The 18834-nt window shown below is 31.2% G+C and overlaps 1 protein-coding gene across 2 annotated transcripts in view; it reads left to right on the top strand.

Annotated features, from left to right (window-relative positions):
• Positions 1-18834, top strand: part of MS3_00006224 (uncharacterized protein) — a gene marked incomplete at both ends in the record, with an annotated part of 63516 nt that overhangs the window by 11998 nt on the left and 32684 nt on the right. For both annotated transcript variants that reach the window (XM_051214350.1, XM_035732723.2), the window contains one exon: positions 17708-17761. In XM_051214350.1, coding sequence (XP_051067512.1) covers positions 17708-17761 — 54 coding nt within the window. The remainder of the gene's footprint in view (positions 1-17707; positions 17762-18834) is intronic.

Here is an 18834-nt window from a genome sequence, read left to right as displayed (position 1 = left end):
AGTTTATTTAACTGTGGATAAAATACTTGAATTGTAATTATCCTATTTCTTTTTGTATTGAATTGAAAAAAATAACAACTTTAAGTGTATGCAATACTATACAGTAAGTTTGAAGGAATTTCTAGGGCTCATGTTAAGTAAAAATAGCATATAATCATGGCTACTATACGAAGCCTAAATGAACCGTCATTGATGATCCATTTTGATTGATTCAAGTTAAACTTTCTTGTTTAACTGTCGAAAATATAACCAATAATGTTTGTAGTTATTACTCAAGCGTTTCTTTCCCACATAATTGAAGTAAACGTATATATTAGGAAAATTAAACCTTGTAACTTATCTATCGGAATATTGATTGAACAAGTTAATATTCTATAGATCACACATGTTCTGAACACAAAAATGATAAGGTGTTTATCACATGGTGATCATTTTGCACTGCATAATAGAATATAGAAGTAAAATTTCTCACTTGCTTTAGGTTTTGTGTAGGTAGTTAGTTATTTCCCGTCCTAGTAACCTCAGTAATCAATGTTTAATTATAAGATTAGTTCTTTGACTGCTTTCATTTACTGCTTATCTATATCTATGCATACATTATTAGGATAGTTTATTTACAACTCTCTTTTATTTGCTTATTTCGATTTAAAATAATTTTATTACTCAGTTGAGTGTGAAACCTTTTGTTTTGATTATTTTTCTTATGATTCAAGCTAATATTTTTGACAATCATTAATTAAGTGTAAGTCTTATCAACACTATAATTGCTTGATTGATAGATATTTATGTCAGAATTGAAGTTAGATAATGATTGACACGTTAAACAAAAACTGATTATGAGCTATAATAGAAGTAACTAGAGTCTATTAGTGGTAATTTTTCATAGTTTGTAAAATGGTGACTTCATGATGAACACAATTCAATTCTAATTACTTGTATCATTAATAGAAAGGAACTGAATTATCCCGTTGTTGATATTTTTGACTGAATTTTATTCAGTCTTTGTTGACATATGTACATTCTGTATAGATTACATCTAAACAATTATTTTTTCACAAGCTTTTATGAAAAAGATGGATTTTAGCTATCAGTAGAGTTTAGGATGTGCGTTTCATCCTATTTTAAGATTCGTCAGCTGGATGTACTTGCATCTTAATGTTGGTCTTCTCATCAAGACTCAAAACCACTATCTATCGATTCAAAAGCTTGAGCAGGTACATCTTGCTAATAAATCTCAAATAAGATGAAATGATCATTCTAGATTTTACTACTAACTACAATCCATCTATTTAGTCACTTTGTTTGGAGCTCGGAATTCCGTCCTCTCTTCTAGCTTTGTCCAGTGAGCTGGTTAGTCATTGGGAAAAAGATATAATTTGAAAATGAGTCCCTTCTTCTGAAGAGACTCATATAAAGAAGAAACAACTCTCTAATACTTTACGGTTTTCAATAGTGCCTCAATTGATGTAAATGTATGACGAATGCAACCTACATTCGATAAGTGCTTGAATTAAGCTAATGTGTAAACTGAGTTTTAGTCAATATTATATTTCATGATGTGACAACAAAATAGTGTTCGTTTCTTAGCAGATACATATCCAAATTATTATGAACGCATATGCACCTTGAATTTAGTTGCTATCTACTTAAATGGAATCTTTGGACACGTTTCTTCAGTTTTTAACAACGTTTGAAGTTATAACCGTTTGTTTCTTCTAATTCATATTGCTTCTATTTAAATGACCTAGTTGAGAGTATAGTGTTCGGTTTATACATATATATATGCTTGAAATGAATCATCGACATACTGTTACTATTCGATTATATGTGAATGTTTGTTTAGACAACTTGAAAATGAAGTAAACAAATTGACCTTTGCAAATTTATCAAATATATGTTTTAGTTAATGCTCTCTTATCACTCTTGTACATTGATAAATGCAAATCGACTTCCAGTTTAGTTTCATATTACCATTGATTGCTACTACTACTACTACTACTACTACTACTACTACTACTACTACTACTACTACTACTACTACTACTACTACTACTACTACTACTAATATTATTATTATTATTGTTATTATTATTATTATTATCAAGTACATTAGTTTTAAGCACAGGTGCACAACTGTTGGATATTGCAAGAACTTTGAATTGTGGCTGTTCGTAGAATCCAAGTTGTTTGTTTCTAATATGGAACTCATAAGCTGTGTTTTTTATATGGTATATTTTATGTTTACATTGAGACTCGAACCTAGTACAGACAGATATGACTCCGATTTTTTATCCGGTTGAACTTTAGAACGGTGTAAAGATTTATAGTATAATTTTGTGTATCGATTGCTTTCCATACACTGTATTATAAAATCAACGTTTATTTTTGTTTCACCAAGCCTCGTTATGCACCGCAAGTACTCATTGAGAACCTTTAACTCGAGCTCTTTTGCTCAAAATTTTAGTATACTTTATTAGAATCTGAGTTTTTTTATAAAACTTGGTCAATAACATAACATGAAGACTTGAAGTCGATAATTATCTGGTCAGTTTGACATTTCATTGCTTATACAGTTGATTACTTAGTCCTGGTCACATAAATATCAGAAAATAGAGCCACTTAACAAGTAACTAGGTACTTTTGTGAATTGGAATATCCATTTTTGTGCAGAGAAAGAAATCACATTTGGATAACTGTGGGTGGGTTTTTAGAGAATAAATCATTAATTAAGAAGGAAGTTGACAGTCACAAAACAGCCAGTAGCTATCATTTCTATATGAGTGTATTCAACTGTAGTATCTGTTGTCATGATTTTATTTATTGTACTTTTCCTGTGTTTTCTTTCGATTGTGGATACTTGAAGCCATTAACTGATAAAGATGGTCGATTAATGCCGCCGAGAAGTGATAATAGGGATCTGTACTCCTTACTCGATGTGTTTGTACTTCAAGTCGAAATCCATATCTTCTGCTCGCTCATTTTTTTTCACTATGCTTGCTACAGTTATACACATTAGTGTTTCGGATATTCAAGTATATTATAATAAAAATTAGTATACAACAATACATATTTACCAGTTTATCTAACATGTGCTAGATATTGGTTAGCAAAAGAAAAGAATAGTGTTTACGTGTTCTCTGAATTTTGTCATACCTGTCTCTGTTTTTATTTCACGCCTTTAGTCTTTTTAATCTGCAATTTCTTTCGTATCACACTATTTTCTTAAGTTAGTTTGTCTGTCATCTGTGTTTTATTGGTAACCTAGTGTAGATACTGATTTCTCATAAAAAGTTCTTTATTATTCTGGAAAGTGCCTTATCATTTCTAGACGTAGAGCAATTAGTAGAGTAAATAGATATCTAGGGAAGACGTTGCTATGGTAGGATATCAATTAATTATCAACCAACCATTTTATGTAGAGAATGATTTAATATTCAATGTATGTGGTAATGGATGAATTACTGGTTAACTTAAACTACAATAGTCTGGTGTAATGTAGTTTGTTTCCGATTCTTTTGTAAGAAATATGGCCATAGCATCTATTCTTTAGGTTCACAAATAATGAGAAACATACGTAAACGTTATATCATGTACTCTAGGAACAAGTTTATGTCTAAAATTCAATGCTAGCGAGAAACGTGAATGAGTAAATAAATGATTTTAGTCGATTTTCCTACATTTCATCTGCTTTTACAAAGTACAAAGAAAACGGATTTATCCAACACCTAAATGTTTATTAACTAGATCGTCTTGTCCGCTATTTCACCCTCTGTATAATTACGATCGCTAAGTGAGTTCACCTTTCTTATTGAAAAAGGTATGACTTATGAAGTTAACGCTAGCAACGATATTCTTGAAAATACATTGCTCGCTGATTGACTCTTCCACTGTTTTTAAGTCAAAATTATTTAATTACAATGAATGATAATTTGACTTTAATGAATCGGAGTTTAAACCTGCGTCATTATTCACTGTCTAAACCATTTCAACCAAATGACTCTATTGGCAGGTGGAAGTTTCTCTTTTATCATTTTCTTCGTTTACTGACTTCGTTTACAACATCTATTCGTGTTAGTTTATGGATTGATATGTATATTCTGATGACTAACCGATTCCTTCCTTTGAATTTGTTAATAACCCATAAACACGATAAACAGAAATGGCATATTATCGGAGAAATACAAACTTGTTTTACAACATTAGTAGTTTTGTACCAAATTTGTAGGGTGTTTTTTTCAAAAATAAACAAATAACTTGTAATTATCTTTGCTGTTTTTGTTAGGGTGTTAATTATATGTTTAAGAGTGACAAAGCTACAGAGTTTGCATTCTATTCGTGCACAGTTGTATAGTTGTCCTCTTATTGCGAAAATATACTGGTTGACTTGTGTACGTATATAATTCGGTTCATTGGTCGGGGTTTTAAATAATTTCACTAACTGTTCCTACTGCCATATCATTCTGATTTACTAAAAGCCCTATATTTTAAAATTATATACATCACATTCTAGTATTCGTATGTGTGTGTTTGAAATTCGATCTTATTTCATTTGTATAATCAAGAAATTAGAACGTTCAGAAAGTGAGGTCAGTGTTTGAAAGCATTCCAAGTCCTGACAGCAACTTAAGGTAAAGGTTTGAAAGACCCGAAATCGCTCAAACTATATTGAAATGTAATGTGATGCTTAAAGGTAGTCGATCAGGAACAAGAAATACTTGGCATACACGACATTAGTCACCACTTATTGATCAGCCAATTGCAGATGACCTTTGTGTGTACGATATTCTATCTACTGTTTTCATAATTTTTGTGAGAAAAGTGATTTAATATTTTAAAGCATATGATCGAGCCAAAATGAATGATCATAGATGACATTTTAGAATACAGGATTATTATCTGAGTAAATGTTGTAATATACATTGGTCGTTTATGCACAGACATGCATTTTGTAACCAATGTAATAATAACATCAATACTTCAAGAAGATAGGGTAGCCAAAACATCATGACTCTTAATTTTTGAAATGAAATATACCACATAGGATGCGTTAGTTAAAAGCCAGTATTTTTTTATCTAGAAGGAGGACTGGAATATCATGCTTACATAAATAAACCAGAAGACCGGTGACCAACGGGTAACATCAACATAATCACTTCGTTTTACTTCCACTAATAACGTCATATACAAATGTGCATGTGTATGTGTGTGTATCATTCCTCCTAACCCTTTTTTATCAATTAACTTTTATTTTCTGGTCAACAGACTATCGTTCCTGTTACAATTGCTTTGATTGTCTATTGTTGTTGTTAAATGTTTGTCAGTTTCTTTGTCTGAATTTTTTCATTGATTTTTTTCTCTCTGTATATTTTAACGTTAAGAATTAGTTACTTTTTTAAAAAAAACCCTTTTTATTTCAACTGCTATTTTCTTAAACGTTTTTATTTAATTTTTTTTCATGATTCATCATTCAATTGTCGACATCCAGTCTGGGGGTTAGATATTCAATAGATTCTCTGTATTTTTTTCCTTCCATTAAATATTAGATTATGTAACGATTGGTTTTACAAATTACACTGTAACCATAAGTAAAAGTTGAAACTAAGTTGTAATTTTTATTCCATCATAGTTTGTTATACACATAGGATATGTAGTTCATTCAAATTTTAGGACGATAGACACATAATTGTATTAGAATTGTAAACCGATTTTACTAGTCTGGAATTTTCTGTATTCCTGTTATTATTTTGATTAAAAAATAATAATAAATGAAGCATAACTGAATTTATGTTTTTCTTTCTACAAAATCCTGAAAAATAACTCTGTACTAAAAAGTATACAATATTTACAGCAGGAAATTAATAGTGAATAACAAGATTGTATGTTCATTTCTTTACCCTGGTTGTGTTTTTTAAAAAAGTAGATTGGATGATTTCTTCGAACAGATAGATAAAACCGATTTATAAGTTTTCCTTAAGTCAATATAAATAGAAAGATAGACGGATAGGCAGAGAGAAATAAACAAAATAGAACTTAATGTTTTTATTGATTGAATTCATATCAGCACAGTGATAAAAAACATTAGACAAATGAAAACGGAAAATCCTGATTTTTTTACTAAGATAGTTGTGAAAAACGACAACTGAAAAAAAGGTCAAGATAATCAAGTAAAAAATGGGCAATGAGATTCAGGAATATTAAGAACGAGTAAATCTACGATACTGTGATTGTTTAGTTTTGAACAATAACATATAAAACTTCTAACAATAAATTATGGTTATATCAGATATCTCGTGATCACACATAATGCGTTGTGTCAACTGGCATGAGAGTATTTTGGAAGTCAGAAGTAGCTAATAGAATCAATTTTATTTGAACAAATGTTTTCATGCTTGATCTTTTTCTAGAACTTGAGTAGTAGTATTTTAGACATTTTTCTATCTTGTTCTTAATCATTCATTGTAAACCATGTCCCGCAATATTTTGCTCCTTTCTGTCGTTGATAGTAGTATAATCTTGAGTTGTTTGCCTTCAACCCAGTTAATTTATTCTCTCTTGTTAAACTGACATAAACTGTAATAACTTGAATTGTAACACATTTATACCACAACTTACGTTTATCATGTCTGATTTACTGCATAGAGGACAGTTTTTCCATGTAAATTATCTTTGAATATCTCATGTGTAGTAAAAGTAAGCACTATCATTTCTAAATAGACGTTACAAACATTTTTCTCAACACAATATTTATATACCGTCAGTGGTCACGTAACTATCGAAATATCAGGATTGACCTTGATTTACAAAAATCATATAACTACATTTAAAAAATGAGTAAATATAAATTTTTTCTGGTAAAATACTCCATAGATAAACAGTTTTGAAAATTGATTTTTAAAAGTGTTTGATTAGTCAAATCAAGCTTTCTAATAAATTACCATTTCTTATTTTCAAAGCCCATGTGTACCGTCAAATCAATAGCTGTACAGCTTACATCCTCAATGACTTATTCTCAAGAACACACTGAAAATTTCTATCTTCTCATTAGTTGGGAGTGAGTTAAGAGTCATCGAGGCTATAGCTAAAGTTCACTCCAAAACCATTTTATATTGCATTCACTATCACGTCATACTAAAATCCTTCATTTATTGACATAAATTTGTTATATTTATTAATGTAGCTTGGTATCATGAAAATTGAACTAGGACAAAACAGACGTCCAGTGATTCCAAGTTTTCAGTTGTAGTCTAGTTTGATCAACTCGTGAATTCAACTATTAAAGTGACTACAATCTCCACAAATACCCATTCTGATATTTCTCTTTTGTTTTTTTTCTTATCTTCAAGACGAAATAGTTAGATTATCTAACTACAAAATGCAAATTACCATCTAGTGCATAGTGTTCTCATATATGTCTATATGTGATCGATTTAAATAGGCAGGGTGGAACGTGTTTTTCTGTTTCGTTTACATAATTGTTACGATGCCTATCTATTACTTACTTCATTTATCAATTGGTAAAGCTGTATATCTGTTATGTAAAATGGGTTTCACACTTGTTCATCTTATTTATATCGAATCACATCAATGTTTTTAAAGAAATGACAGATTCTCTATCCGGAATCGATGAAGTCTCATAATCGATTAAGTGTTCAAACACTGTTACAATTTGAGCTTGAACTTGTCAATAAAATAATATTTTAGTATACATGTAGCGAATTTATTTTAATATATATCTCATATTTATAAATGTAACAATTAAATTATCTGCTAATTCAAATAAACTAGGTCAAATGGATAGTTGGATTGAAAATCAGTCCACAATAGCGAGCTTTTGGCAATTCATCAATTCAATTCTGATCCTTGTATTTCCAAAAGCAACATGTTTGCCTTTTTTTATACCTAATTTTAACAATTTTTGTTTATATTGATTGATCATTGAGTTGATGCCAATATCGTGTTCGTGTTATTCTTAGTACTATTCGAATTCTATAGATCAATTTGTAATGTGGCTACTAGTCTAAGTGACTCTATATTGCATACACTATGTTTTAGTGTTAGGTTGTTGCAAACATTCAATAAGAATCTCTGAACGTAGTTATCATGTTAGTTGTCATTCAGTGATAGCGCATACTTGTTTTCTTGTGTGAGTTAATAGTCCATAGTTGATTTGAAATATAGTCACTCGTTTCCACAATCTGAGGCATTAGTACTGGGTTATTCAATCTGAGACTAACCTTCTATTAGACAGATATTTATAGGATCTCCTTCACATAACAAGTTAACAAATTCAAAGTGATGTGAACTTTTCCGCTTCAACGACACGGCAACTCGCTCAAATTCATAAATCATCATTTTTTAAAAATATACATCTATTGCCACTAGCTTTTCTATCTACATTTGTTTTAATGAACTAATTTTATCTTTTTAAGTGTTATACTCGTACACTTTCATAGAAATATTCACAACCTACTGAAAAGTTCAGAAAGTACCGCCATTAATGTGCGTAAATCATTACCCGCACAATTTCTATTCTTTTATAGATATGATAGGCTATTACTATGAGATTCAGAGATCAAAACCGATTGTATACATTTGAGAATGAATATAAATGGAAACTAATCACGAGTTAAAAATCATTTAATAAATATTATTTGAGTATTCAACATCAAGATGCTTACAGAAAGAGAATTTTACTGTAGTTTCACACATTTTATTGTGATAATTTTTTTAATTTGACCGTATTAAATGAAGTGAGTATTATTATTGTCAAATTATTTAATGCTCTTATAGTTTGAAGAGCCATAGAAATCTTAAGAGAATCTTGCGAAAATATCAAATTACTGAAATACTTTGGACAGACTGAAATATTCATAATCATTAATAAACCTTGACTTAAACCAACAGTGAGTATAAATGAGTTTATAAATCTCTTTTATACTACTAGCAATGCAAAGTGTTTATAAAAAAAACGTGCTAATTGTAGATTATACATAGGTATATACATAAATAACAGATTTTTCAAAATTGTAACGCATTGTAAAAGCATTTGATCCTATATCAGTTTATCATATTTTTGCTTAAATCACGTTTAAATTGCATTTTTTCGTGCATTGCAAGTTTGTTTTTCTTTTTTTATAACACAAGTATAATCGCTTTAAAACATAGTCGCGCATATTGTTCAATATATTTCAGGTTATGTGACTTTATTCAATTTTAATCATTATATTCCTTTTTTCATCGAATTGCATTTATGAAAAGATAATCTACAAATCAAGCATTATAAGCAGGGGTGGGTAATGTGTAGTAGTGGAATCCAGGACGCTCGTTTCGTCCTGTTTAAGACATCTTCCTTTTCTGTTTATAATGTTTGTGACTTGATGACAATTTCGAGACAATCCACACAGAATTCACTTGTACCAAAAAGAGACTGATCAGTTGTTATCTTAAACACCAGTGGATAGAATACAAAAACCATTACAGATGTATACAAATTAAGGTTATGAAAGTACCTAGAACGCATATCAAGTTTTATACAACTTCTTGTATACGACACATTATGTAATAACTTGAAGTTGCATCATATTTAAAGATATTAGATTATTTTCTAAAAAAGGATTATTCATTTGAAATATGAATGATTCACATTTATCACTGATGATCATGCTTCAAAATCTTATACATCCTGATTCCTTGATTAATTCAAACTAAGCTGGAAGAATAAAACTTGCATAATAATATGAATTCATTTGTATTTCCATAAATTTCATCAACTGCTAGCAGCCTAATGTTATAATTGGTTATATTATTTATGAACAAAGTTCTACATAGCTTAATCAGTGAGGTTCAGTTCGAAACGATACAGAAGAAAATATATGGAACAAGAAGAGGAAATCACACATGTACCATACTAGTTGGTATTAGTTATAAGTTGATCTTATTCTGCAAATGTTATACTTTTCGCTCCATTAAATCAGTCAGAAAAATGAATATAACCTTTTGATTTGAGTTCATAAGCGAAGTGATGAATGTAGATTGAATAAACTTTTTTAAGTATAAAAAGATCATGATAAGCTGATAAGCTGCACTGAGCACATATGCATTAGTAGTATGTTGGGGACGATATATCCCCAAAATTCATATTTGTAATTTTATCATATCGATTAACTGATTAAATAGCAGTCAATTGATGAACTCATTGATTAATGTTTAAAAATCTTCCATGACAATATCGATTATATATATTTGTATATATATGTTTAAATTGTGTTTGTGGGCTCGCTCGTTTTCTGGCTGTTTGCAGAATATATTTTCCATGCCAAGCTTGGAGTTCTCCTTCTAGATAGCGGGGCTGGAACGCATTAATAGCTAGATTACTGGTCTTTGGTCACCGAGTCTTGTTCTCGTTCACAGATTAAGTGAACTCATGAAGCTTCAAACCTAACATAGTATGAGTTAGATTGCAACATATGACATAAAGACTAAAGCCGGATGAGTCAAACATTGGATTCAATCTTCATTGACTTGAACGATCGATCCTCTAACGGAGTCTGAATTTTCTATTTTCAATCTCATCTGGGTTTATGACTGCTTACTGTGGATGAGTTTCAAAATAGAACTAAATAACTGTGGCACACGGTTCACATTTACAGATTAGCCTTTGTTATCTAGTAGTTGAGAACCGGAGACGGCTGGACAGGTGATTCACTTAAATATAAGGTTCCTCAGTAGTGCACATACTCGACTTTACTTACGATTTGTTGAAAATAAAAATAAAAACCATCGGCTGCCAGCGTAGCGGCAATAGCGGTTTTAACATTTTTAGTCAACTGCCTAAACATTTTGGGTGCTCATTGATATGAAGTTGTTATAATGGCCGGATTTCCTCGTCTACACAAATGGAAGGCTAATTTGCCTTAGACAAATACCTACACTGGATACCCTTGGATATTCTTAACTCACCTAGTACGTGCCAGACTATCTACAAATCTGACTAAGCAAACAACCAATCATTGTCATCTTCGCCCAAATATCTGAAGTTTTACTTATTTGAGAACCATATAATTCCATAATTCTCTCAAAAAATTAACTTTACTACAAACATTCATTCCAAATCTACTTAGGGATGTTGAATGCGCAGTAGGTAGTTAGGAGCACTGTTCTATACCATTGATTAGTTGCTGAATAGTGGACAGTATCATGCTCGTCTAGTCATTTAGTACTGATTGATTTCTATTGATCAAGTTGCAATGTGACCACTGGTCAGTTGTAACGTCTGAGACTATGAGGCTTAATGGCACAGATTCGGCTCACGTATGGAACATCAATTTCCTCAAAATTACAGGTACGTCTTGTTGCCGAGTGAAAATAAGAACGAAACCTTCGTTCATGGTTTTCTAAAGACTACCTTCAACCACTTAACACAATCGTTTAATTTATGGGCTTAATAATCATAGTGCATACATATCTAAACCTAAAGTTATCATGTTATATTGTAGTGTATCTAAAGAAACCATACATCACTGCACAGTATATTGTTACCTACACCATATTTATTTGGGAGAAGCTGAAGATGTATGTTTTCTTCAATTCCCTTTTATGGCTTAACTTTCTTTCTAAATTGTATTAATCGAAATATACATATATATATCAAAACGTTGTCTATTTTATATTATTGTTGTTATTAATTATGAATAATAAATCGATCATTATTTCTTATTATAATCGTAATTATGAACAACAGTACACGCTCTGTGTACTAGTAGTATTTATCGTGACATGGTATGTAGATAGGTATTTAGATCAATAAATAAATAAATAAATAAGAATGTTTGTACTGTTCATAAATGAACTGTACCGTATATGTTTCTGGTTGCTTATGATAATGTAGACAGTAAAATTGTATTCCGTCTCATTTATGTGTATGAATACGCGTGTTTACAAACAAGTAATGATATTAGTTTTATATCTTGTTTCTCTGTTACTACTAGTACTGATAAATGTTTTTCCATAATATGAATATTAATTCAATTTTCATTGTTTTATATAATTACATTAATACTAGTTTCCATTTAATTTGTTATGATACACATGAAATTTGAGACTGAATAAGTATAAATGACCGATCTATCAATATATAAATAAAGTAGAAGAAACTTGGACGTTGAAGTAGTCGGAATCTGTTACAATTTAGTTATTTACTGTAAAATTTTTGGTGTTATTTAGTGTTTAATATGCGGTAGATATTTTAAAGTATATTAGTTTAGTTAAAATGAATAGAGATATAGAAGTGGTAAGAAAAATCTATTAACATTTAAAAGTAAATATCGAAGAAGTTTAATTCCTCTACCATAATTAGTTGTAAATGTGATTCCGCTTAGGTCTTCAGCTATTTTATGACGGACACAAGAACATAAATATCGTTTGTGTTAAAAAGTGCTAAACAATAATACGTGTTGTTGACTTGGTGTTGTTTAAAACAAACTTTATCATTATATCATTCATTTTGATCGAATGCGATTGTCCACAGTCTTATCTTGAACGTTCGTTATCCAAAACATGTTTTTTTGAGGGAAGCAGTGAAGTAAGAAAAAGCCCTTCGACTTTTTTTTAAAGCTGCCATTTGTTAACAGTTAAATTAATTAATACAGGGCTCGAGTTTACAGATATTTTTGAAGCTGTAAAAGGAAAAAGTATCAATGTTGTGACTTTCGGACGGTTAAATATCACGTGACTTGCTCACCAATCAGAATACGACTTATACAATCTTAGCACTGTGCCAAACCAATGACGTATTGACCGGTATGAGCAGCCTAGCGTCATAATTGGTCGTTTTTCCCGTCTAGCCCTGTCTGTTGAGTCCAAAACATCAATACTAGTTCCAAATATATGAATCATTTATTTCAGACATACTTGGTTTATATACCAGCCAACCAGATCAGATCATTTTTTATTTATATAAACACATAAACATTGGTACAAGGAGGCACCAAACAGATATGCGCCACATAAATCATTCAATCTGTGTGAGGGCTGTGATGCTGTTCGGGTGCCCAAACTGAAACAGGTAGTTTCCTCAGGGAGCCACACCCGGAGCCTTCGACCTAAAGGTCTGATCCACAAAGCAGTGGAGTAACGTAAGGTGATGCAGTCCCATGGTAGCCGGTGACCAACAATAGGTTCATGTACCATTTGTTACTTCAGGATCCTGGAGCCCATGTGCACCGTTGTTTTGGAATCAGGGTTTTTCAACTCCCTTAGGTGGACTCTTCATGTCCACCAACCTGGTCAAAGCGCCGGAAATTCGTCTTTTGTCCTTTCAATTTTGTAAATCACACACCCGCCGCGAGAAGGCATTTAGTAGGACTTCCCTATCAATGGCTGTATATGCGTGACCATGTGAGGTTATTTCGAGAGGGAGAGCGGACTCGCCCCACTCTCGGCCGAAAAAGTGGCTTTGATTGCAAGAGATTTAAATAATAAACTGGGTATAACTTAAGAATAGCAAATTGTATAATACTAGTCTATATGTCAAAATAAAGCTTGTAATAAGAGGAATATGAATATACATTATATATATAATAATAATCTTTAGTGATAGGAAAATAAACTGTGCTTGATTGTTGACGATGTTCAATCCTCGAATACAATTTACCAGGAAGTAACGAAGTGAATAATTATGCATTGATTTTTCAAATGTGCTTTTCATTCACTTGATTTTTATAATGATTCAGTGTAGTTTCTACTTTCAGCATAATATTTATTTGTATCAATTAGTCCATTATTATATTTTGTTCAATTGACTGATGTTTAATATAAAATTTAGTTACATAAATTCACATTCAGCGTGATTTTGCATTCATGTGACAGTTTTTTAGTTTGATCATTTTTGTATCTGGTAATCATCAAATTTAATCGATGTTTAACTGAATTAACTCAAATGGTACTTTAACCTGATATATCTTCCCTAGTACGATTTGTGTTTCAGGAATTAAATAGAAGACTAAGTTGTCATATCCTGGTTTGAAATATCGTTAGTGTGGTTGTTGTTACTTCGAAATTGCTATAAGTGTTGTATGTAGTCAATTCACTGGTGATTTACTTATTGTACAACTAGACCATAAAGTTTCTAAATGATGAAATTATTTTATGTTATCATGATTACTTTTACTGACCACATGCTTTTACGGTGGCATATATTAATTAATAGTGTTTATGAATTAAAATCTTTATATTTGTTACTGATCAAAAGTTGATAGCCTTAACAAAACGAATGACCTTGGAAAGTAACCAACACCTTATTGATTGATCATTTATAAGTATATTTGTATATATTTTGGAAATTATTTATAGAAATAAACTAATAAACATATATTCAATGTATATATATACATATTGTTTATGAATTGCCAGTAAATAAAATAGTTAACGCACCATTACAATGCTTGCTATGATGTTTGCAGTTTTATAAGTGTTTATTATTCATTTCATTCCCGCATGGCTTATTAATTTTCAGATTTATTAAGTTATTATTGTTGATATCTCCTTAGACAGTTTAATAGATCGCTTTCCCTACTCCTCATGTACATGTAAAGTGTGACGGTGTCAACTAATCGATACCTATGTCAAGTCCACCATTTCCATTCATAAAATGTATAGAGTTTTGATATAACTAATTAGTGGGAATGATAATTTTTCTCAATGTTTGGTACAGTCTTTTTTTAATATACATTTATCTGTTGTAAACTTATAACATCAGGATGCCACTATTACTGCAAATAAAATTTATGGAGAGTGTTACTTTAACAATAAATGTGTTTTGAAATACATCAGTAAATTTCATGTTTTATGTATAGGTTATCACGAATTCATATTATTTAATGAGAAGGATATTGAAGAGATTTTCAATCCTTAGTTCTAAGAACTCCTCAGCTTTGTGCATCAATGATATTAAGATGGGTTAATTATAGGAGATTAAGGTGGAACACTCAAGGGGTGCTTTGAAACTCGAATGAAATAATTGTTCATTTCACTTCTTATTTTTAATAACCGTCTAGCTGTTGTCACGTCTTAACGAGAACATACTTCAAATAATGATAATGATAATAATGGTAATAATAACAATGTTTCCATTAAACCAACCAAGTAGGTTTTACTATAAAACTAAATTAGTAATTGACTTCTGATAATTGTTTTCATCTGCACACAATTTTAGTCGTACGTGATTCTATATCTTTCTAAGATTTTAGTTATTCTACTATCTGTGAATGGACTTTATTTTCGTAGTACACGCCGTTTCACTTTTGATTTTTTAGTGTTTCGTTGCTAATGTGATACTTAAATATTTTCCTCAATAAACTGTAACGTGTTTCAAGTTATTGTAAATCCTATTAAACAGTTGTAGAAGTAGAGCACCCGATTATTAAATACTAGTTTGGTAGTATGAATATCACTCTAAACAGCTGAGTAACATCTCAAGTACCCATGCGGAATGTGTCACTCAAATTATAGTGAACAAGACTGTATTTGATAAGATGATTTACTTAACTTAGCAATGAGTTTCGTAAACGATACGTTTAAACAGAAAAACTCTCATCTTTTTGAAGTACTTTTGGATTATATCAACTATTTAAATAGTTTTCTTTATTTGTTTGAGAGCGCAACTGTTTAACCAACAGAGTAGTTTATAAGTTGAATGTCTATATCAAGGTTGAATCTACTTGAGCAGTTTGAAATAATCCTAGGAAACATAATATTGATCTTTTTCACCAGACGTTTATATCTGATAAATGCCATAAAATTCTCTTTTCATTTGAATCGACTAATTGTACATGTTATGCTTAATTGCCACCGTACTGACGTTAGAAAATGATGAGTAAGTACTTGTGTGGTGTTTGCTACTTATGTTGACAGAAATAAGCAGCATGTAACACCAGAAGAGAAATGCATAGCAGCAGAAGGCCATGAAGGTCGGCTAGAAGAAAACAGAAAAGGAAATCGAAAAGAACTGTGAATTGAAGGAATCATATAGAATGTGAAGGACAATTCATGGAAGATTTGCAAATGAAGTATTTATTGCATTGTTCGCATATTTTAGGAAGATATTCTGTAATTTAGTAAGAAAATAAAATATTGGTTGCTCCCACCTGAGTGTTCATTCCCTACACCAGTACCTTGAACTCTCATTTTGACTACTTTCAAAACGCCTTTCAGCATGCATCAGTGATGTACAATTTACTAAGAAAACGATGTTTTTTTCACATTTATATATACTACTTACTCTTAATGGAAGTTTAGTTAGTAATTTAAACCTACTTTGTAAAATTTATTGAATTACCTTTAGAGAAACACTTAAATATTTGATAATACTCAAGATTATTCAAAAACGTGTAGACAATTCACCGATCATGGTAAATGTATGTTTGTTCATTTTCTTTTTTATGCAAACATATGCTAATTATACTTAAACATGTGTTCGAATGGATTTATCGGAATCGACACATTCTTAGTTTACACTTGAAAATACCGTATTTGATTTTGTCTGTTAAATTTAAAAGTGAAAATAAAGTAGATGTTTTCCAATATACTAAACATGAAAATCAATTAACATTTAAATAACAGAACAAATCTAGTTTTCAGTTATGTGTAGAGTTGTATCTGAGCTATCCATTGTATACCGTGCTTCCCCTCATGTGTGGAGGTCTTCATAATCCAGTCAACTACCAGAAGAAAGAGAAAGGGTGAGAGTAGGCATCCTTGAGCGACACAGGTCTTTGCTTGAAATGCACCTGTGAGCTGATCTCGACGCACAACTCTGCACTGTAGTTCGTCGTATGAATTCCGTATGATGTTGGCTATCTTCTCAGGTACACCATAGTGTCGAAGGTGGTTCCATACGGTTCTCTTATCGATAATCAGACGCCTTCTTCTAATTAGAAAAGTTTATGTACAGTGACGAACTCCATTCAATTGATTGTCCAACGATGATCTATCGTGTCGCGATTTGGTCTGCACATGACCTGTCCTCACCGAATTCGACCTATGATGTCGAAGCTGGGCATCTACTAAGTCTTTCATCCAGTTCAGCAACACTGTTGGAAACTTTTCCTGGTACTGATAGTAGTGTGATGCCTCTGTGGTTCTCACGTTTGCCCAAATTTTCTTTCTCTGATATATTGATGAGGTGTCCTCTCCAGTCCATCAACACTTGTTCCTCCTCCCAAATCTTCTTGAATAGAAGGTGAAGCATGTTTGTAGTTACATCGATGTCTGACTTCAGTGCTTCGGCTGGTATATTGTCAGGTCCTGCTGCTTTTCCGCTCTTGATTTGTTTGATAGCCATCCTGATTTATCCGACCGTTTGTGTAATGACACATATAGGAAGGTCTATGTGTGCTGAATTCTCTTTTTCTTTTTCAGTGACATACTACTTACGTGATGAACAAGTAGTCCACGTTTTTCTGAAAAATAAAGTGCATTTTTGAGTGTTTTCGTTACTGTGAAATGATGAATTTACAACACGAAGTAAGGCTCACAACCTAAGAGATATTCATTAAAAAAATAATTTAAAGAATGTTGTGATAATCTTCCTTGTTCTATTCATAGTGATGTGTTTCTTTACTGAGCATTATAATGTTTATTCATAACCACAACAGTTGATTAATTTAATTCATTGTAAGTTTATATATTACTGTTCACCTTGTCTTTACAGATATTGATTCAGATCTCAGGAAAATTGATGCATGGTTGAACACGTTAGCTTCTAGTAAGTACTACATTTTTATCAGCATTATTTTGGGTTTTTTTGAGATTATTTGTAAATGTTTGTACTCCCTCATGATTCCATTTTAATGATTTCGATGGATCAGTCGCAATTAGCAAATGTATATCATGAATAAGATACCTTGATATTGGCTTTTAGTTTCAGAACTTCAGTATATCTGATGATGGCTAGAAGTTAAATCCATGATGCACGTTCTGATGATTGAATAACTGGACATACTTTTATTCCAACGCTGATAAGCACTCAGTTTCGAAACTAGTAACTGTTGCCTAAAAGTCATTGTGTTATCCAATGATACACTGGTTTTAGATTGTGACTAACTTGTTCAAAGAGCTCAATGTTTTTTGTTTCGGTTTGTATTCTCCCATCGCTGGTATTCAGGACTGTATTTGACCAATTTTTTTTTGGTATTTGCCGTATCCTGAACGGAGTACTTGGGTTTTTCATCTTAGTTATGAGTTGTTAGTATATATGGGTAGTTTTATGCAGTGGAATTCAGTTTTCTGAATATTGTGAAAGTTTTGGTTGATATTATCAGTAAGATATTGACAATAGGGAAAGTCTCCTTGGTTTATACGATGTTTGTTTTCAAAACACTGAAACATTTATTTGAAGGCCTAAACCTTAAAACATGTCATGTTATGGCACATATCTACATGCGAAATCGATGGGAAATGTTTTATACTATTAACTTAAAATTTCACCAAACTTCATCACACTGATAAGCAGTAGAAAGATATTGAAACCTAATAGTTCAAGCATGTGACAACATTTAATGAAAATCATTTCATTGATTCTGGGTCCTCTTAATGGCTTATTAAGTTATATTCCTGCTTGACGAACTTTACATTTGATGTTTTGTTCCATTATCTTGTTTTCAGAAAGCATATATATAGTAAATTTTGGTTAAAATAAGTTTTACAGACCTTACACCAGTTGTGTTTTTTTCACTAGACTCATGTTCCAACTTTTTCTAAATATTTTGTCTCTGTTCTGAATTTAAAACTAATGTTGAACAAAGATTTATATAATAAGACAACACATATATCATCTGT

This window comes from Schistosoma haematobium, chromosome 2 (genome assembly GCF_000699445.3).
Source record: "Schistosoma haematobium chromosome 2, whole genome shotgun sequence".
In the NCBI taxonomy this organism is placed as follows: Eukaryota; Metazoa; Platyhelminthes; class Trematoda; order Strigeidida; family Schistosomatidae; genus Schistosoma; species Schistosoma haematobium.
This window is presented reverse-complemented; position numbering and strand designations above follow the sequence as displayed.